Source organism: Heterodontus francisci, chromosome 2 (genome assembly GCF_036365525.1).
Source record: "Heterodontus francisci isolate sHetFra1 chromosome 2, sHetFra1.hap1, whole genome shotgun sequence".
Lineage (NCBI taxonomy): Eukaryota > Metazoa > Chordata > Chondrichthyes > Heterodontiformes > Heterodontidae > Heterodontus > Heterodontus francisci.
In genome coordinates this window covers 18,006,054-18,028,848 of record NC_090372.1, presented here as the reverse complement: position 1 = coordinate 18,028,848, position 22,795 = coordinate 18,006,054, and the positions used below count along the sequence as shown (strand labels likewise).

The 22,795-nt window shown below is 42.7% G+C and overlaps 1 protein-coding gene across 1 annotated transcript in view; it reads right to left on the bottom strand.

Annotated features, from left to right (window-relative positions):
* The window catches only part of gmds (GDP-mannose 4,6-dehydratase), a 780,658-nt gene that overhangs the window by 474,720 nt on the left and 283,143 nt on the right, over positions 1-22,795 (bottom strand). The window contains exons 5-6 of the mRNA XM_068055307.1: positions 7,198-7,390; positions 5,409-5,513 (exon numbers count right to left, since the gene is read on the bottom strand). Of these exons, the coding sequence (XP_067911408.1) occupies positions 5,409-5,513; positions 7,198-7,390 (298 nt within the window). The remainder of the gene's footprint in view (positions 1-5,408; positions 5,514-7,197; positions 7,391-22,795) is intronic.

The window sequence follows — 22,795 nt, the reverse complement described above, 5'->3', positions numbered from 1 at the left end:
ACACAGCCCTCGTCATCTGGCGTCACTGAGATCATTGAGGGTGATGGTATGTTCCAGCCTTATGCCCCATCCCAACTCCCATTTTATGCTCATCCTGAGATCTGGCATGATAAGTAAACTGCTGATAGTGTCACCATGGACCCCTTGTTCCCACCCCGGACCCCTTGTTCCCACCCCAGCCCCCTTCCCTCACACAAACTTTCCCCTCTGATTTTTTGTTTTCAGACACTGAAGAACTTCCACCTGCCCAGCCACAGCAGCCCAAGGAGGAAGAGAGAGAACAACAGCACAGCACTGACGAAGAGGCCTCATCACTTAACTTGACACCTGCAGTCACCAGCTCAGATACTGGCACTGCACGTACCTATAGAGTTGTAATTAGCACATGATGAGTCACCGGGCACGAGTGGGTTGCAGCCATGTTGTTCAATTGGCAGATGTCCAGTCATCAAATCAGGAAGCAGGAGTCTGTGATCCATAACTGTTTTATTCTCAGATCATAGTTCAGTACAAATACCAGTTTCCACTCTTCCCTTCTGGACTCACTCGCTGTCCAGAAGGAACTCTCCTGACTGGGGAAAAACCCAGCCCTTAAATACAAGCTGCAATGAGCATCATCTGCTCTTTATTAACTCTGAAGTACGTTCTGGTTAATTAAAGGGACCAGCATTTTCAACATTGTCACATGCCAGGGATAAAGGATGGTTCATATGCCAACTCGTCGGAGGGCAAGGTCATAGATGAGTTCTGCTGCAGAGGACTCAGATGAGGACCTTGATGGAGAGGCATACAGGAAAGCACTGATGGGCTTGCATATCAAGATGCTGGGTGCATTGGCTGGCCTCTTGCCACTGCCAAGGAGCATGGAAGAGTTCAGTTCTATGTTAGTAGAGGGCATCTTGCAGAACTTGCCCTCTCTGCAGCCTGTGCTCCATCTCTCCATCATGCTGCAGACCCAGAGGCACTGAAACTTCAGCCACCACACCTGCTGCAGCCTTTGTGTAGACAGGTCACCTTTGTCATCCCAGTACCAAGAATACCTCCAGAAACACTCGGCAATACTTCCAGACACTTTGCAATAGGAGTTCTTCGAAATTACCTTACCTGGAAGTTGGGTGCCTGGCCCTTGAAATAGGGTTGGTGCAGGGCCCATTTTGCAGCTCAACACTTGTTCTTTACGGATGGATGCACAAACTTGTTCAATGAGCTGCGTAGTCCAAATTAGGACGTCTGGTGTCATGTCAGCCGGTATTGTGGTGTGCTGCACTTTGTACAGAAGTTAGAATTGTGTCTTCAGGAGAAACAAGGCATAGAGCACAGAGACTCTTCGGAGGAGGGGGGGGAAAACGTGAATGGGCCAATGCACAAGCAGCGGCGCACACTCATGCTCATTTCAAAGTCCTTTACTGCATATGACACCCTTTGAAGCATTTATGAGACACCTAATAAAGTGTTATAAAAGTGTAAATTCTTTCTACTACTTATGTAAAATGGTAACAATAGTAAACGCAAGATGTTTCAAATGGATCAAGCAATTCCTACAAATATGATGTTTAAAATTTCAGTCCTCGCCCATGTTTTATCTAATTTGTAACATTTATGTAAACTAATCTTATATGTACTTAATTTGAAGTACCACATAATGACACAATGAATCAAGCAAGGATTTGTGACTTAGTGATGATATAGCAACATAAAATGTTCATAACTATATGGATCATATTTGTAATTTTATTACAATACCCTATTTCAGATTTAGGCACTGATGATAAAATACAAGACAGTAATATGTTTACCAAAAATTCCTTTTTTGAATATCTTACAAGAATTCTGTATTACTCAAATGTTTAAAGACAACATCAACCCGACACATGAGATTATCAAAATTTAACTGCAAGACCATTGCCAAATTGTACTGTAACCTTGGAAGTAAAATTAGGAAAGATTTTTGTTTCCCATGCATCATTGCAGCTTTGCTCTCACATTAAATGCTATATGTGAAGTAGAGTTGGGCTCAGATGCCACAGTAGGCCATTCTGCTTTGATAAAAGGAGCAATTAATCGACAAACAAACATAGCAGGGTCAGAAGAGGGCAGGAGACAATGAAGCTGATTTTCCTTCTGTGTCCCTGCGCCCAGCATAAGTTGAGTGTTGCACTTTTCTCGTATTACAAGAATTAACAGGTCATGGAAGATTCAAAAAAGGACTCATGACGATATGGGGCTGAATTTTGTGGCTGACGGTCAATTCACACTGCCGGGGCCAAAAGAGGGGACCGACCTTGCTTTGGCTGGCGGTGGGACCCGGCAGTGGCATATTGCTGACAGCGGCCAATTAAGAGGCCACCGCCAGGGCTGCTGTCCAATTAAGGCGCAGCCTGCCACAAGAGGTGCTGGCCCAATCAGAGAGCCGGCAGCTCAGCAGCCTCAACAGTACCATTGCTATCGTGTGGTCATGGGCGGGCAGGCAGGCCCCCGTGGTCGGTGGAGGTGGTCGCACTCCGCACTCCCCCATACCAGAGACAAGTGGGAGGCCACCAGGTTTCACTGGGCGGTTTTCCCCACACGATAGCAGGCCCTCCCAACATGGGCAAAATGCCCGTGAATGTGGGGGCAGTGGTCCTTAATTGGCCACTTTAGTGGCTCAACTGGCCACCTGGTGGGTGGCCAAGCCACCAGCATTCTTGCCACTGGAAATATGGCATGGTGGCAGTAAGACATTGGTCTTCCCTCCCAACACCTTCTCCCACCATTTTGCCAGCTCTCCCACCTCCCAGCCCATTGCCAAAGGGCCGGAAAAATTCAGCCCAGGGTATACTTATAATTTTATTTACACAGCCTGGTAATGAAACAGTTAAAACTAAAATGCTGAAATAACCTATGCTTCGTATAGCTACTGTAATCTTAGGTAATGTCTTTAAATAAATTTAATACAAACTGTGATAAGCAGCTCATGGTTTGCCAGCCTTATCTTAATTACTGTAGCTCTGGACAACACCTGTCTCAAAGAAATTAGCCTGTTAATGATTATCTCATGGCTGATCGGCCTCATCTCCTTCCATATGAAAGTCATCCAGCTGACAATAGCCAATGAACCTCATCTTCCTTGACCTTGTTATTTTCGGAAAAGAACGGCACTTTTCGAGGCTCCAGGTGAAAGGATCAGGCTTGTACCGATTACAAGTCCAGTATAAATAAAGGTGATTGCAAGAAATCAGTAGGAGAGGAAGAAACTACAAAGTAGAAGGAAACACCCGAGCAGACAAGCATCTCTACCTAGAAGAGAACAGGGTTATTTTGTTCTGTTCTTGTAAATGAGTCTTGAGCATTGTAATTGTTTTAATTTGCGCTTGGTTTGATCACCTCAATAAAGATTTCTTCACCACCCACATACATCAGATTTACTACAAAATGCCAACTTGACCCAAGATTAGCGAAAGGAACATAGGAGTGAATTTTACGTTGTGGTGCAGGCCCTACCCACTGGCTGAAAAGTCAAGGAGAGCCAGCCTGGAAGCCTCATTTCAATTTTGCGTGGTTCAGGCCCTTAATTGGCCTTGGTTGGGACGTCTGCTCCTCTGAGGCAGGAAGTCCCACCTCCAACAGCTGCAGCCAGAGGGCCAGCAGCTCTTTAGTCCTAGTAGCGCCACCGGGAGCGGTGGCCACTGCTGGGACTGCACCCAGCCAGGAGTCGCAACAACGGATCCACATACTGCATTCGCAGTATTTTGCTTTTTTTTTATAATGGAGCGATGGAGGTAAGCGCGTGGGGCCATGCCAGAGACAATCAACTGGGCCCTGGCGAGCTGGCAGGGAGTGGGGGGGGGGGGGGGGGTTGGTCTAGCGGGGGCAGCTTGTGCTGCTGGGGGGACCTCCTTTGGGCACAGGGTGGCAGAATTAATTGGCCACTTAAGGGCCTCAATTGGCCTGAGACGGGTGAACTGTTTTCCACCACCCTAGCAGCTGGTAAAATGGCAGAAGGGGCGGGTTGGGAACAGCAACCCCCCCGCCCCACAGCCCACTCCCGGGGAGGGCGGCGTAAAATTCCAGCCATAGTAACATGGGACCATTCAGCCTCTTAAGCCTGCTCTGCCATTCAATTAGATCATGTCCTGTGAGTTTTCTGTATTCAGCTAATTAGAATTTCTAGGACAAGCACCAGACCGGATCATCCAATGTAAATCAGCATTTACTCAAAAAAAAAGAAAATTAAGTTGCACACTGCTGCAGGATTTAAAGACAGCATTGCAAATGTGAGGCAAAATTTTGTCCTGTTGCATCCCCAAAGAGCTGGGAAAAACAGCTTACCATCATTCGATTAATTTGAAAACTAAGCATTTATAGAACCTCCAATTTAAAGGAGCAGCCCTGTAACTACTGTCTAGTTTGCTTGGATGGTCATTGGGGCAGATGCCCAATTGGAAGAAATCTCAGAAAAATTATGCAGAAGGCATTATTCCAAGGTTCCATCATTATTTTACACAGTATTGGAGGCAGAATTACAATCTATGTATGTGGGAAAGAAATGAAGTACTTTTATTCAAATATAATTACTTAGCTCAATCAACAAAAGTAAAAATTAAAATAAATTTATTTTCGTCTCAGTCTCACAGATAGTGATAAGTGAGAACATAATTAAAGAGAGAATTTAAGCTTCTGCTCAGATGTTAAAAGGCTGGGGAGGACAGAGGATCGGAGAGGTTGCAGTGTGGAGAAGATTGGAGGCAGAGGAGTATGGAGAAGATCACAGGCCAGGATTGGGGGAGATCAGAGGCTTTGTGGAGATAAGGGTTGCAGGGATCAGAAGAGTGTGGGGGAGATTGGAACAGGCGGGGAAGTGATTGGAAAAGATTGGGGACGGTGAGCTCGGAAGGGTCGGGTTGCGGGGTGGGGGTAAGCAGAGGTTGGAAGGGTCAGAGGGTGTTCAATTACAGAAGCTGAGTGAAACAGATAAACTGGATACAACAGATAAGTGCAGGAAAGGTACTTGCCCACTGGATCCACCGGTCTTCGCCTCCCTTTAGCTGCCTGAGGCCTGAAAAACTTGGCTGGCCAGGGTTATATTTCAAATGGCGGTTAAATATGAGGCCCACAGCCTCATTATAATATTTAGATTGCCAACTCGCCTCCTGGGAGCTATTTGGTTGTCTGCAATCCCCCTCATTCTGTCCCCATTAAAACTAGAAGTGGGTGGGTTGGGGATTCAGATTTTTAAGATTTTCACATCCCACTCAACCTAAATCTACACATTTTTCTCGGTTAAAACTCCCCCAAAGATTCCAGCTTAAAATTGCAATAATATTAACACACTTTTACAGTCATACTTTAAAAATTTCAACTCACGCCCAATATGAAACAATATTCCAAAGGCACTAAAAATAGAAATATATTAAATGCATTTTTCTAACCTCTTCTTGGACTTTCATGATTGAAAAGAATGCCATTGACAGCAAAAAGGTTGTAGGCCTCCCTGAAGTTCACCACTATCCAGTAGGCGTAAAGCTTGGCCACCCCTGTAGAATAAACACAAAAACACAAGTCAGCAATATGCATTTCTAAAATAGATGGAAAATGAGTTGACATCTGACAAATAATGCCTCTCAGCAATAGTTCAGTGCTAACAGATCCACTGCTAATAACAGATGACCTGACTCAAATACAAACAGGAGGAGCCTATAGGAAGTGCTAAAGCTTCAATAATTTTCTTTTACTTTTTTTCACCTCACCAATTTTCTCATATCTTACTTGAGGACTTGCTACCTTGCTAGAGCACAGTTCTAAGGGCGCCAGGCATTCGCTAGCAATTTGCACAAATGGCTATATTCACATAGAAGCCTTGATGGCAACTGCCAGCAAGCTATCCAACTGTAGGGAACATCACAGCTAAACCAGATTCTGGTGTTGTTCAATGTCCACATGTGGCCACTTCCAGCATGAGTTAGTTGTTGCCAATCAAAAGCCCTTTCTAACTTCTCTGTTCCTAACCTAGGGAGACTAAGGCCAATTGTAGTATCTCTATTGCTAATCAGCTGAAATCAGCTAACTTAGCACAAACCAGACACTGGGTCTAAGACCTTCCTTGTCTGAATAAGTAAGCTAGAAACTAGATAAGCTCGTTGGGCCATTGGAAAAACTTGCTTTTGCTTTTAAAATCTAGAATACTTAATGCCAGGTACAATTTAAACACATTATTGTGATGAAAGAAGGGTCTCAGGTATGGGGTCACAGTAAACCTTCCATTTCCTGTTATTGCACTGAGTTTCTGATTTCAGCTACATTGCTGTGGGGAACAGAAAATGGAGGCAAAGCTCTTCCCAAGCTACTCTTGTATATCTTGCAGCAGCTGGCTCAAAGCAACCTTATCTGGGACATCATTCATCTACCCACTCTGCTGCAGGAATGTGTGACCCAGGCAAAATAGGAACTAGAAGTAAAATAGGGGGAGTTGCTATTCTCAGAATAAATTCAGAAACAAACAGTATTAGCCTTTAATTAAAACACTCTCTGTTTTAGACTTTAATGCAAGAAGTTTGATTGCAGTGCTGAGTTTGCTGATTTAAGTCAGTGTAACACGAGAAGATCTTTAAAGGCCCTCAGTATCTGAGTTACAGAAAGTGCACATGCAGACTTTGGACGAGGACGTGTTGGGCTGAAGTGTGATAGCTCCCATAGTGGAATCGTCTGCCTGCTCTCGCAGCTTAGGCTCATGCATGAAGAACGGCTGCTTTGATGTAGCACCAGATTGAACCTTTAGAACAGTACCCCGCATGAATCAAGCCTTCAGAAGGTGAGAAAATTGGAGAGAACAGAACTTTAAAAAGAAGTCAGCACCCTTAGGATAGGAGATAAATCTATTACTTACATTCTGACAAATTTTCATGCACACATTAAATAGTAAGAGGGACACAAAGTAGAAAACAATGAATGCAATGAATTTCATCATTTTCTAAATTTCTCCATATCTGCATCATGGTTTTAAGTGCTCTAAATTGAATATTTGAAATGGACAGATTTTTAAAAAATTGAGCAATTATAATTTCCATTCTTTTTATTATACCTGAAAATCAGTTTTGATGGGAAGTCATAAGATATATCTCTCAACTGGTCCAGACGTTTGGTTCAGTCTTTACTTTTCATTCAAATTACTTTAGCTCAAAGATATGAACTGAATGCACACAAATACATTGCAGTACTTGCCGTATGGTGACCGTGGGTAGAAAGGGGTCGTCTCCTTCTGTGGAATTTCCTGAACTTTGCCAAACAGCTCGCTGGTGGAGGCTTGATAGAACTTCACTGTATTTATAAGACCACAGGTTTTAATGGCATCTAGGAGTCGCAGGGTACCAACACCATCAACGTCTGCAGTATACTCCGCTAGGTCAAAGGAGATCTAAAGGAAATGCAAAAATGAAGACTTACTCGCAGACAGTTGACAGCCGTACTGCAAAAAAAGTCCTTGTTACAAGGACAAGGGCATTTATTGCAAGATAAGTCTAATGAGTCCAACAACATTAGGCTTAAACAAACTTTCCTGTTGAGTTAAAGTAGTACTAAAATCAAATGTGAATCAGTTAGGTCATAGAAAAAAAAATCACAAATTTTGTCAGCCAAACTTCCTTTAATATCAGTGGTAGCACTCTTGCTTCTGAGTCAGCCCCATTCCAAAACTTAAGCACATGATCTAGACTGGTACTTGAGGTTTCATATTTTATATGAGATGTTAAAACGAGACCCCATTTGTCTTTTCAGGTAGATGTAAAAGTTCCATGTCACTATTTGATAAAAAGCACAGGAATTCTCCCAATGACCAGCCAACATGTGTCCCTCAACCATCACCATTAAAAACAAATTAATTGTTTATTTATCTCTCTGCTGTTTGTAGGACCTTGCTGCGCACAAGCTTGGCTCTTGCTATTTCCTACAAAAACAATGGTGACAATAATTCATTGGCTGTAAAATGTTTTGGTATGTCCTGAGGATGTAAAAGGAACTATATAAATACAGTTTCTTTCTTTGGTCTTTTATATTAATCACACATAATCGTGTCAATCCATAATCAACAACAACTTGCATTCATATAGAGCATTTAATGTAGTAAATTGTCCACAAAATCCCTCTTAAATGTAACAGATATTGACAGGCGTGGTAAATAAAACCAAAGTTCAATACTATTTTAAAAGCTAAGCTTTAATTTCAGAGGTACGGTTAACATAACAAACCACTGAGAAATGTGCTTTTTTGGAAAATAGTATGCAATTTCCATAAAATCCAAAAAAATGTCATCAACCTCATCTTGTAATTGTTTGCAAGGAAGGTGGTTTTCATTTGGGTAGAGGAATAAGACAGGAACAGTAAAGAAACTGGTTAGAAAATAAAACCCACACACATGCAGAAAGAGTCATCCTTGTTCATTCTCATGGGCCTCATACTGACTGGCTATAGATCATTACAGGCACAGAGGAGGACGCAGCTTCCCTGCTGGCTCGGCTTGAGAGTAGCGAGATCTGGGTCTGTTTGTGGCTGGGGTGAAGATCACCTCTAACAAATGGTAGGTACTGCAAGAAATTATCAGTGATCTCCCGATTAGTTTCATCATCTGCAGGGGGGGGGAAACGGGGATGAACTCGGAGAAGAATTTCCCAGGTTTTTTCCCAAAATTGGTCAGGGTTTTTAATCTGTTCTTTTTGATTCTCCCAGAAGACTGCATAGTTTTTGAGTGGGGTGGTGTGTGTATGTACTGTGATACAATAGGTACAAGTGTGTGGGGAAGGCTTGATGGTCCAGAGTATTTTTCTGTCCGTCATTGTTCCTCTTCGTATGTTTGTAAAACTTCAGCGTTTCACATTCACTACATATACAAAAATTAAATTAATAATGCATGGGAGGAACCTGAAGAGGAGTAAAAATGCATTAAAAATTGTTTTAAAAATAAAATGTTGTCACTTTTACAGTATACTTACCTTTGCTGAAAGATAGACTTATCACAATCAACATCTTCATCATTTTAACAAGCGGACAATATAGATATTCAATAGACTGGCTTAGTTTATTTTAACGTCCACTTAACTTTTATGAATTTGGATTTCTCATTTTAAATGCATTAATATGTCAACCTAATCCCCAAGTATTCATTTTTGTTGAGATATAAAATTACTGTCACAGTCTAGGTCCTCCATTAAGGCTGTAATGACAGACATTGAATTTACAATCCAGTATCTGTTTAGCTAACCATTTGTCCTCAAGCTAGATAACTTTTTTTTGGTCTGAAACAAGGTCTTCAATCTTAATTCTTTTTTAGGAAATGGCTAAGGCACCAGTGAGCTTTACTGCCACGTATAGGCATCAGTAGTCAGCAAAATGGCTTGCTAGGGTTTGCACCTATTCTCTCTGTCTACCCCCGCTTTTATTAGACTTCATTAGTGGAATGTAGAGATCATCAGATAAGGGAATGAAATGGAGGGCTGAGAGAGATAAAACTGCACATGAGAATCATATTGTCCATAAAACTATGTCAGAAAAGTATACCCTCCCCATTATTTCCCCTTATCTCTCAACCATTCATTATTAATTTGATGGAGTGGGGAGCTGTCAAGACTCTATGGCACTAGCTGTTTATCTTTCATTACAATCTTCGACCTACTGTTCACAATTTCTGCAGTTTTGAAATAGCACAAAAGCTACCAGTCAGTTCTTTATGGCTTTGCATTGAAGATCACAGGCTGCTTGAATACATACTGACCAAAGGAATGGGTTACGAAAGAACAAATGAACCTTCTGGTTGGAAATGTTGTGATTTTTATGATTAGTGACACTATTGTAACTTTAAAGTTTGGCTAGGAGGTAAACTTCAAGCTGTGCCCAAAGCTTTTAACTAAAATCAAAAGCATAGTCACTTGAGAACGACAGTGCTGAGATGTAAATGGATATCCAATTCATTTTTCTTTATATGCATCATGGGAGTTGAAGACTCAGTGTAAAATGTGGGAGGTGAGCAACTCTGGCTTTCTAACTTTTTTTTCATCTTATTCCCATAGAAAAAAAAAACTAAGAAACATGATGTCGATAAAAAAGTTAATTGTACATTAACTTAACCATTTCAGCACTTGACTGCAGAGAACTATTTTTTAATAGCACAGCTGAATTGTAAATGCTGTACAAATCAAGACAAATATTACTACTTAATTAAATCATCTATCTTTCCAAGTTGGAAGTGGTACCATCAACTACCAGTGAAGGGAACAATTACCTTCAATGTTTACCAATAACAACTGATATGGTATATGACATGGTGCCAGATTGCAAACCTGCAGTACAATACCACAGATCATCAACAGTTTCAAACAAACTGATGCGCAGTCAAGTTCTTCTAAGTGAATACCAGCTAATCGTGCCGCGATTGGTGTTACTGAAAGCAGCACTTCAGAATGGTAGTCTGGAGCCACATTAGACAGAGCCATACATATAAGGGGTAATTTGAACCTAACTTGCCTGGCAGGAAATAAATGGGATTAGGTAGGCTACCCGTTTTATACCCTGCATTATTTTACTTTCTATTGAAGCCACTGGAAAGCAAAATAGGATGAGCTATAAAAGGGGTGGCATATCAAGTCCCCTCAGTTTCCCATGCAGTGGGGTGGATTAAAATTACCAATCATGTTGCTTACATCGCAAATTTCTGGGTTGAAAGTTGGAAGCAGCTGATAGGGCTACTGCTTTCTGCATGACAGCACTTGACCATTTGATGAACATTGCTCTCTGCAAAGAACTCCCAACTGGACAGTCCAATTTTAGTGCCAATCTCAAGTGCAACAAAACTCTCCTGCACTCTCTGGGCAATTATTGATAGTACTTAAGAGCACAATGAATGAAGCATCTTGCCATCTTGGCAGATGCAGGGAGAAAAAAACAGCAAGGTCAGGCCTGTACTGCACAAGTGTACCCCCCATCTCAGCAACAGTATTGATCCTGATTATCTGTTGCACATTACCTATGACAACGGGTGTTCTGGGCAAAGAATTAGTTGGGGCAGGGAAAGAGAAGGAGTGCTTAACCTATATGCATTAATATTTTAAATCATATTTCAGATATAATTTACAAAGGAAAACAAAAATGTCAGACAAATGGCTTCTGCCATCATGATGTCTCAGTTTTTGTGTGACTGTGCATCATTTCACCCTTTCCTACAAATATCTTTATTTGGTGAGACATAAAGTAAGATTGTCACTGGGAGTTCAGCATCTCCCTTGATGCAATTTTTGGCAATAAACTTATACCCCTCTAGCTTTAACAGTTATGAAACTCTCTTGAGTCATCAAAGAGTCCAAGTTCCTCTACTGGTTAACTGATTAATGTGTTCATGTAAAATTCCAGTGCACACTATTTTAGAATGGTCATTAACCCGCTTAATTCAATGGATGCATGAGCACATTAAAATAGCAGACAATGGAATTTTCTGCAAAAATGTTAATTACTGCATTACCAGAAGAAATTAAACCCAAGGAATTCAGAAAAACAAAGTTTTGATTTAAGCCAAAACTTTCACAATAAAATGATTAAAACATACATTTAGGTTTATTGTTGGCAGTCAAACATATTATAAAGATTTGCACTAATGGGCATTATAATGGTGGCAGAAGTCAGCCAATCAAACTCCCCACCTGCCAAGACTGAGGCACACATGATTTCACCACATGAACAGAAACTTAAAATTTCAAGCCCCTACCTAGAAGGACATTTGCATAGTACCAGACAATGTTGAAACAAAGGAACTAGCCCCACCCCAATACACAGAAGAGACCTGGTCAAACCAGTCGGTTTGACCCACTGCTGACCAACTATGGGAGTTTTGAACTGGAAAAACAGAATTTGAACTGAGAGAATGCTGTGTGCTTATGGAGTAAAGATCTCTCCTGGAATTGAAGCAAGAAGGCCTCTCTCCTGCCTGCTTTCATCTCCTTCCCATGGAACTGAATCTTGTGAAAACACGTGAAACTCAAAGAGAGAAAATGTTCCTAAGTGAACAAGGTTTTAAGACGACTACTGGTCCCCAACGAAAAGCGACTACTTACAAAAGGACAACATGTGAGCTCGAAGCACCGTAACAAGATACTAACTCAAACCCCTCTCTACTATATTTTCCTCTTCTCTTTTCTGTTCCTATCTGCACATGTATATCGCGTGTGCATGCTAGCGTGGGTGCATCGTATATCTGTAGGCGTGAATCGTATTAGAGTTTAAGTTTTAATAAAATTTCATCTTTCTGCTTTAAACCAAAGAAAGACTGTTTGTGCTCATTTCTTTGTCTTATAACTGGAACTGGTGAACAAGGATTCAAAAGAAGGGGTGCTCAAAACACAGTGTGTTTAAAATTAAACCCTGTTACAATAAGACCAGGTGAAGATAGCAAGAGACCCCTAGACACCTTTCGCGCCTGGTCGTAACACAAACATATACTGTAATTGACAAATGTCAAGTGTGATAGCATCCACTGGTATCGCTCGCTGCCACTGCTGCTCTTTTCAACCCAGGTTGGTTGCATAGGTTTTGTAACTGTATTTTCTCCTGACCTATTGTTTTACTCAGTAAAGTGGGGTTGTTCAACACAGGTAGTGGACAAGCTATAGTGTGTTTCCCAGAAATATATCTCTGTGTGAGAGTGTTGCAAGTTTTCACAGCCAGTACCATCATGGATTGGTAAGGTTGTTCCCAACTGGAGGGAAGTCTGTTGTTCCCCACTGAGAGCTGGCAGCATTACGTGTGTGCAGTTTATTTACAGCACTCATGTCAGTCGGTGCAACTCTCTCCTGGAAGCAGAATTTGACCAGCATTCTATGGAGTAACTGAGAACAGCACACACAAAGATGCTAAGTCAGGAAATGTCCCCATCCGTACTTCCCCAAGATACTGCAAGAAGTCAGTAACAAGCGTCTATCAGACACTCCACAATATAGAGCACTATCTGCAGCATCTCTCTTCCATATCCTCTAAAAGCCGTGGCCACCAATACTACAGCCCTTACCTTGACTGCCCTAACTCAGTGCTGATGTTGCTGCCCATAACTCACCTACTTGAATTGGTCCAATGATTTCTAGAAACTTTCAATAAATTGTTTATTCAATATGTTTGCATTTGTCCCACTTTTTCAAAAGACTGGGCATACTTCCCATAAAGCAATATTAGCAAAGGCAGAAGTGACAGAAGTGAATGAAGAGAGACTGAACCTCATGAAAGCATGATATACAAATGTACTACATGATATAGTTTTTATATTTATTCATGGGATGTGGCCAGCATTTATTGTCCATCCCTAATTGCCCTTGAGAAGGTGGTGGTGAGCTGCCTTCTTGAACTGCTGCAGTCCTTGGGGTGTAGGTACACCCACGGTGCTGTTAGGAAGGGAGTTCCAAGATTTTGACCCAATGACAGTGAAGGAACAGCGATATAGTTCCAAGTCAGGATGGTGTGTGGCTTTGGGGGGAAATTGCAGGTGATGGTGTTCCCATGTATCTGCTGTCCCTGTCCTTCTAGGTGGTACAGGTCGCGTGTTTAGAAGGTGCTGTCGAAGGAGATGTGGTGAGTTGCTTTAGTACATCTTGTAGATGGTACACACTGCTGTCACTATGCGTCGGTGGTGCAGGGAGTGAATGTTGAAGGTGGTGGATGGGGTGCCAATCAAGCGGGCTGCCTTGTCCTGTATGGTGTCAAGCTTCTTGAGTATTGTTGGAGCTGCACCCATCCAGGCGAGTGAGAGTATTCCATCACACTCCTGACGTGCCTTGTAGATGGTGGACAGGCAATTGGGGGGAGGGGGGGTGGCATCAGGAGGTGAGTTACTCCCTGCAGAATTCCCAGCCTCTGACCTGCTGTCGTAGCCGCAGTATTTATGTGGCTGGTCCAGTTCAGTTTCTGGTCAATGGTAACCCCCAGGATGTTGATAGTGGGGGATTCAGTGATGGTAATGCCATTGAACATCAAGAGGAGATGGTTAGATTGTTTGAGATTGTCATTGCCTGGCACTTGTGTGGCGCTAATGTTACTTGCCACTTATCAGACCAAGCCTGGATATTGTCCAGGTCTTGCTGCACCATTATCTGAGGAGTCACGAATGGTGCTGAACATTGTGCAATCAGCAGCGAACATCCCACTTCTTCTGACCTTATGATGGAGGGAAGGTCATTGATGAAGCAGCTGAAGATGGTTGGGCCTTGGACACTACTCTGAGGAACTCCTGCAGTGATGTCCTGGGACTGAGATGATTGACCTCCAACAACCACAACCATCTTCCTTTGTGCTAGGTATGACTCCAAGCTGATGAATTACTCCAACTGAAGGTGGTCGAATTTGCTCCCTTGTTCATGCTGAATTGTCTGATCTCAGCCTGGCTGCCAGTTGGGGATACTACAAATGGTTTTAGCATCCCAATAACAGGACCAGAATAAATTTAACAGAGTTACAACTTCTGATTGCTGTCCAGTGACCCTTGCTGGATATATATGTGCTTGTGTGTGGATACTAGAGAGGATGCTTGATAGGTACCCCTTCCATGACCTTAAACAGTCATGCCCCCCCACCACTGGCACACAGTGGCTACAGTATGTACCATCTACAAGATGCACTGCAGCAACTCATCAAAGCTCCTTCGACAGCAACACCACCTGCAAGTTCCCTCCAAGTCACACACCATCCTGACTTGGAACTATATTGCTGTTCCTTCACTGGCGCTGGGTCAAAATCCTGGAACTGCTTCCCTAACAGCACTGAGAGTATACCTACACTACATCGACTACAGCAGTGCAAGAAGACATCACCATCTTCTGAAGGGCAATTCGGGATGAGCAATAAATGCTGGCCCTGCCAGTGACACATCCCATGAACAAATTTAAAAAAGGGCCAAATGGGGCTTAAGTGTGATGAAGTCCACAGCTGAATGGCTGACTTGCAATGTGTATTGCATACATGAAGAATGACCATTTGAGAAAGGTACCAGAGGGCAGTTAGTACAACACACCCCAACATGAATCACCATATTCGAGGTACTAGAGGGGAAAAAAACTGCCCTCACTCCACCAAAAGGTGATGGCAGATATGACGATTGTCACACTAGCTGATTTGTGTCAACTCAGGACCAGGTACATTAAGAGCGTGAAAGTTTTTTTTTTACTTTTTCAAAGCTTTCAGCATCCTCAAGAGAATTGAGGATGAAAAATATTCATTTAAAAATAATTTGTTTATAAAAATAAAGAAAACTCTGTCTTTAAATTTCCCTAGTCTTAAAATTGATAAGACCCAGGCTTGTGGTTGAGACTTTTGTTGCTGTAGACTGGCCTACAGTCAGTCATTGAGAACACAGCAAAGTCTTTTGATTTTCAAAATTCATTAACTGAGCTGCCATTTCTCACAGGCCGATGCCCTTAAGTCATTAACAACTCGTCAGTATAAACCAATTCAACCACACTTGTAATGAAGTTAAACAAGCTTCTATTTTAATTAATAAAGTTATAATCATCAACAGTGGTCAGGACTATGTCTAGTACACAGAGCACAGGCACATGTGCTGAAGTACATATTTTCATACACTGTAGGAGATGAAAGGTTACGTTAAGGACAATATTTTAAATTTGTCAAGGGTATTGTTTGGAATTGCAATATAGTTAGTTATTCACACCCTTGGCAAATAAATCATACTGCATCTTCAACTCTTTCAACAGCATTGAAGTTTAAAGATTTATGCCATGTAGGAGACACTACAACTAGTGCCCATGGTGTCACCTTACACCAGTACAATCAATACAACTTTATGATTGTGTGGCTGTCAGCATGTGGAGTGCACATGAAACATCCAGTCCAATTTCCCAGCAATTTTTTGTTCTTGGGATGTGAGTGACACTGGCTAGACTGTATTTATTGCACCACCCCTCCCACCCATCTAGTTGCCCTGAAAAGGCCAATAATGATTAGGGTGCTAGGGCATTAGTGAAACAGTTGGAATTCTACAACAAGCCGGCAATCTTCATTGTAATTTTCTCGTGCCAGCCTAAAAATTGCCAGATCTACTGAATTTGATTTCATAGTTTGACATGGTGGGATTTGAACCCATGACCTCAGGTTGCTTGTCCAGTGCTATAAGCATTAGCCTACCCTACTCACAATTTATTAAGCTCATAATGATAAGCTTTCAAAAACTATAGCAAACAATCTCCCACATCGTTGGTAATACTCATGCTAATTTCTTTTTAGTCCACATTTTGAAAAATTACACGTTTTGTAACATCCTACTCAGTCAAGTCTTTCTAATTTATACCTGTAAATGGAATAATTATTTGCTGTTTTGACTTTACATTTCTAAGAAAAATATTGGGGGGTCTGCTTATTTTCAGTAAATTCTTTACAGATTCGAGACTCTGCAGGTGAAATAAAACTCAAAGACTACAGGCTGGATTTTTCCGATTTCGTCGGCATCCCAATGTCGTGACCATTTCCCATGAATGGCTGGAGGTCAGAGTGCACTGAACGTCAGCATTTGGCAGAAGACGACCAATTATTGGGTCGCCTCTGTGATATCCGTCCAATTACAGAGGATGGACGTTAGCAGGAGACAGAAGATAGAGGTAGCAGGCCCCATTTAAAGGGTGCCCATTTGGATTCAAAGTGGAAGCAGCCAGAGAGAATCAGCCCTGAGTGAACAGGCTTTTAGAGCTATAACACGGCAGTCTGTTGTGGTAGGGCGGCACCAAGGTTCACTGATGCCTCCCTGGAGGTCATGATAAAGGCGGTCCAAGCCAAGAGGAACATTTTGCTTCCAGAGAGTGGCAGGATGATACCTGCCAGGCAAACAAAGGAGGCATGACTGGAGGTCACCAGACAGGTCAGCAGTTGCAGTGTGGTTAACAGGACTGGGGTCCAGTGTAGGAAGGGCTTCAAAACGTATGAGCTCCTCCATTGAAACAGTGGCCACCTTCATGGAGAGTCAGATGTGGCAGTCCACCGAATGGATGCAAGAGCATGAACAGATTGCATGATGCATTCTGTAGCATTGACCAGTCCATTGCACTGATGGCACTTGGATGCATGCATGCCTAATCAGGTGTTCTTAAGCACCTGGTAAATGTGAACATGCAGGAGGGCCATGGAAGTGATGTAGATGGTACCACCACCCAAGGAATCTCATCTTCTGAAGCTGCCCCTCTCCCCGTCTGACTGAGACACATGATAAATATCTCAGTCCCATGACCGAAGCCATCACATGCACAGCATCCCCAAGTAAGGGCACCATGGGCATCCCAGGTGCCGGGTCACCCTCTCGAGCAGCCTGCCTCCACATCTGCTCCAGCCACGGGGGGAGCATCATGTAGGAGCTTTCGTAAGAGGGCAGAGAAGTGGCATAAGCATCACAAAAGTGTTCGCCTGGGTGCACGTTAAGAAGCTTATGTTAAATACATGCACTTTAATGTGAGTAAAATGGCTGCATTCAAAAAGTTTGACTCAAATGTTTGACTCTTCACTTTAAATTCATTTTAACTGCATATGAAACAGCAAGTTTTATTCAAAAAATATTTGTCATGTCGTTTGTTGTGGGGGAATAGCCACATTGTCACTAGGTCCTGCCTGTGAGTGAGGTCTGAGAGTGCCATGTGCTCTCGCAGGAGACTCACTGCATGATGTGTGTTAAACCCCATAAGAAGTAGGTCTGTACTCTGGAGAGGGGTCACCATGTATAAATTGGCAGTCCAATGTAGAGTCTTCCATTGGAGGATCTGCCATGCTCAGGGAGAAGTGTTCCTGCATCAGGGCGTCTCTGGCTTCCCTGCCATCATGGTCAGTGTGTCGCCACATAAGTCTGATCTCTGGATTGCCTTGACATGCGTCAGGTTGATCCTCCTCAAGATCCTCATCCTCTGATGAGGAGGCACTTTCTTCCCCAGGGACCTCCTCCAGTTCCACTCCTCTCTGGATGGCCATGTTGTGCAGAGTGCAGCAGACCACAACAATGCAGGAAACCTTTGAGCCGTCTTAGTGCAGAACGCCCCCCCAACTGGTCATGGCACCAGAACCACATCTTTATGAGGCTGAGGGTCTGTTCAATGGTGGCCCTTGTGCTAAGATGGCTCCTGTGCCTCAGTTTCACACTGGGGTCAGCAGCCATCTCTTTACCAGGTACCCCATTCCCACCAGGAGCCATCCACTGAGTTTGTGTGGTGGAATGAAAAGCACCTGCAACTGCTTTAGAATGAAAGAATCATGACGGCTGCCAGAAAACCTTTTGCACACTTGAAGGAAGCGCTTACGATGGTCCCACACCAGCTAAACATTTATTGAGTGATGCCCTTCCTTTTGATGAATGCCCCGGCGTGAGACTATAGGGCTTTGACGGCGACATGTGTTCAGTCAATCACGCCCTGCACCTGAGGGAATTCGTGCTTGACTGGCTGTATCTGTGCTGAAGGTGGCGAAGTCAGATGCCTTCACAAAAAATGCATCCGCCACCTGTGATATGCTTATTACAAGATCCTGCATTGGTCAGCCGCCGACTCCCGAAAGGAGCCTGAAGCTAGAAAGTTCATGTTCACTGTCAGCATGTCAGTTACTAGCATAGGGTGTCTCCCGGAGCCTTGTGGCATAAGGTTGTCCTCCAGGAGCGAGGACAAAACAGCCACCATTTTCCCAGATAGATGAAGCCATTGGTGGAACTGCTGCTTTGGCTTACTGAGGACTTCTGTCAGTCCACTTGATTCTGCAGGTACAGCCTTCTGGCCCTTCCTGCCCCTCAGCCAGCACCTCTGCATCCATGTGCACCTTTGTTGCTGGGGCTGCTGATCCTCTTGCACCTTTCCGAAAGAAATGCTTCCAAAGACACTCCCTCTCCCTCCCCAATCCCAACTGTACAGCTCTGCTTCAAAAATGGCAGATTAGTGGATTGGCATGAGATTCTGCCCAATGATTCCTCCTTTTAGACATAATTTTAAATGGCTGGGTTTCCCACTGTGCAGCTGTCTCATCTGCTTGGAGGGAGATGTTTAGGGAGGATAGGAGGTTGGTGAATTGAGAGGAAAGGGGACAGGTCAAAATACTTCAGTACTGTAAGTATTTTGGACAAGTTATTTAAAATTTTATTTTTAAAAAAATAGTACTCAGAACATTAGATTGGTGAAAAGTGCCGACTATATAAGATATAAAGTAGTCATCCCTGTTTGTGACCATACTGTCAGGTTTTAAAAATTAGCACCAACAGAATTGTTTTATAATTACTCACTCGAAAACAGCACCTCTGTAGTCACCAAGAGCCTCTCATTTCAACACTGCCACTTAGTTGGGGTGATGGGGTGGGGGTGGGGGTGGGGGGGGGGGGTGGCGGGGGAAGGAGAGGGGAAGACATGGACAATGCTGACTGGTTTTTTTTGCTATACTCTGTAAAATCTGATCACAATCTATGCTTTTGTTCTGCAATTGGTTTCTAGAATTATTTGGTAAATTATACAATCTCCATCTGTAATTATTTTGTAAATCTCTGCTAAATCAGCAGCAGCTAGTACATCTTTGCTGTGAAAATCCCCCAGGGTTACACCATCTACACTGAATCCATAATATTAAACTGAAACACTTTACCGAAGAGCTCTTTCCCAGATCTATAAAACAATAGGTCTTCATTGTGGGCAAAAACATGGGTAAGAACTGTATTTTTGCATGCACCTAAATTTAACATATTCATTCAATATCGATCACCTTTCATTTATTCCAAGTTTATTTTTATTCAGTCATGTTTCATACGTTGACTAGAAATCAGTTACAAAATAATTTTTCCATTAGCAAATTTTTAAAAATTACCCCTCTGGTAGGTGCTATCAGCTACTAACCTGGTCAATATGGCAAAAAAGTTTTAGCAATCAGAATGGCACAACAAATCTGAGGGTTTGAACAGGACTGAAATCATAAAGGGTTTGCATGCCAACACTGGAGAAGCCTGCCTCCGATAGATGCAGTACAGTCTTCACTGGTGAGAAACTATTTAATGCTTTAACCTTTCAAGTATGTGAGACTGAAGTGTTCTGAAGTGGTGATGAATTAAGTAGTAAGTGCTCTTTTCAGACTATGTCGGCAAGGCACCAGAGTATCTGCCTAGCAAGACATCCACTGTTCAATATTCCTTTGCAGTTTTAGTTTGATGGAATTCCTTTGCATGAAATGGGCCTGATGTTTGTCAGAGTCTTGTCACTCATTTGCTATACTCATTATACCCCTGCATCTCTTAATTCAAAATACATTGCAAAATGTGTAATCAATCTTACAACAAAATCAAAAAAAGTGCATTTGGAAATGGTTTGAAAAACAAACACATTTAACTCCAATTTTCTCTTATTTATTCTGTTGCGTGTCACTACTTTCAGAATATTTTATAATAATAATTTCATTTTTGAGAATTCTTCCATCACTTATATAGTCCATAAAGAACAATGATCTCATCTCACTTATCAATGAAAACTGGTGGCTCACAGTATTCTAAGTTTAATTTTAATCTGCACATTGACTGATACCTTAATTGCACTTTCTAAAAACTGCAGGAAATGATCTCGGGATAACTTTGGCCTGGAATCTCCTCATAATTTCTAGCGTGGCTACACTGTAAGATTGGCATGGTGCTGACTTTTAGCAAGGAAAGACGGGCATCACTGATTTGCACCAGTTTTACACTGAAACATTGCTACAGGCAAGTTTTCTTAATCTATTGTGCCGTTTCTGCTATGCATCCACCAAAACACTCTGATGCTCATTAACATAGGGGCACCCTATGCAAAAAGAACAGCTCACATGAGTTTCCTGCATTTATCCCTGTAATGCGCTTGGTGTAACTTTATGCCCATATATTTAGGTACAGTGCAGAAACAAAGTCACCTGATATAGGTTCAACTGAGGAATTCTGGCCTAGGAAAAGCTTTATTTCTGGAGTTTGGTAGTGATTATTTTCAATTTTTCCAAGACATAACCAAAGTGCTGTCAGAAATAGTAATAGAAATATTTTGGACCCTTTCTCCACAGCACATTCAGCAAGGACTAGGCTGCTGAGAGTAAGGAGCGCACGGAGAGGAGACTTCGTCTGATTGAGACGTAGTGTGTGAAAGTGGGAATTTGGTTCACGTGGGAATTCGGTGCAGATGGGGAAAGAAGAATTGACGTGTGATGTTCCAGCAAAGAAGGTAAGTGATTGGTTGGTGAACATTTTCTCCTTTTCTCTCATCTAAACTAAGAAATTTTAATTGAGGTTAGTAAAACATTAATTGAAATAAGAATCTTCTGAGACTCAGGTAATTTATTATGAAGATTTTATTTGCAGTAGTAAGGTTTACCAGCAGTAGTAAAGCTTATTAATAGTGGGGCTTAGTTGTAGTGGGGTTTATTAATTTATTTTTCTTAATTAATTTGTAATTAATACATAATAAAGATGGTAGGGCAAGTGATGTGTTGCAGTTACAGTATGTGGGAGCTGGTGGATGCCAGTGTAATCTGCGGCAAACACATCAGCAGTAAGCGTCTGTGGCTCGAGGAGCTTCGGCTCAGAGTCAATGAGCTAGAGGCCGAGCTACAGACACTGCGATGCATCAGGGAGGGGGGAAAGCTATCTGGGCACTTTGTTCCAGAAGACAGTCACGCCCCTTAGGATAGGGTCTTCTGATTTGGTCAGTGCTCAGAGACAGAAGGGTATGATTGTGAGCGAGGCAGGTAAGGGGATCGAGAAGGCAAAAGTGGAGGAGCATCAGGCCTTGCAAATAGAGAGTCATAGAGAGATACAGCACTGAAACAGGCCCTTCAGCCCACCGAGTCTGTGCCAACCAACAACCACCCATTTATATTAATCCTACATTAATCCTATACTCCCTACCACATCCCCACCATTCTCCTACCACCTACCTACACTAGGGACACTTTACAATGGCCAATTTACCAATCAACCTGCAAGTCTTCGGCTGTGGGAGGAAACCAGAGCACCTGGCGGAAACCCACGCGGTCACAGGGAGAACTTGCAAACTCTGCACAGGCAGTACCCAGAACTGAACCCGGGTCGCTGGAGCTGTGAGGTTGCGGTGCTAACCATTGCGCCACTGTGCCGCCCTATCCAGGTTTGAGGTTCTTTCAGCTTGTATGGATGAGAGCGGGAGCTGCAGGGTGGATGAGCAAACTGACCATGGCATCGTGGTACAGGAAGCCATTCAAGCACGGGGAGTAAATAGGAATGTAGTGGTTGTAGGGGACAGTATAGTTAGGGAGACAGTTCTCTGCATGCAAAAGTGAGAGCCCAGAAGGCTGCCTTGCCCTGCCCGGTGCCAGGGTTCAGAACATCTGCTCAGGGCTGGAGAGAAACTTGTAGTGGGAGGGGGAAATGATATACAGAGGACTAGGAAAGAAGTTCTTCATAGGGAGTATGAGCAACTAGAAGTTAAATTTAAAAAAACAGATCAAAAAGTAATAATCTCTAGGTTATTACCTGAGCCACAAGCAAATTGGTGTAGGGTAAATAAGATTAGAGACTTAAAGACTGATGTGGGAGAAATGGGTTTCGATTCATGGCACCAGTACTCTGGCCAGTAGTATAAATAGGGCGATAAAGAGGGCTTTAACCTAAATAATGGGGGCGAGTGATCAAGTGAGGGAAGATGTGAATTTAAAAAGAGAGGAGAAAGCAAGAGTGCAAGATAGCAATGAGGGCAATGATAATCAGAGTGTGACAGGAAGGGAGGTTATGAACTAACGGGGGGGAAATGAAGGGAGATTTAGAAATCCGAAGAGAAAGGGCGAGGCATTGGAA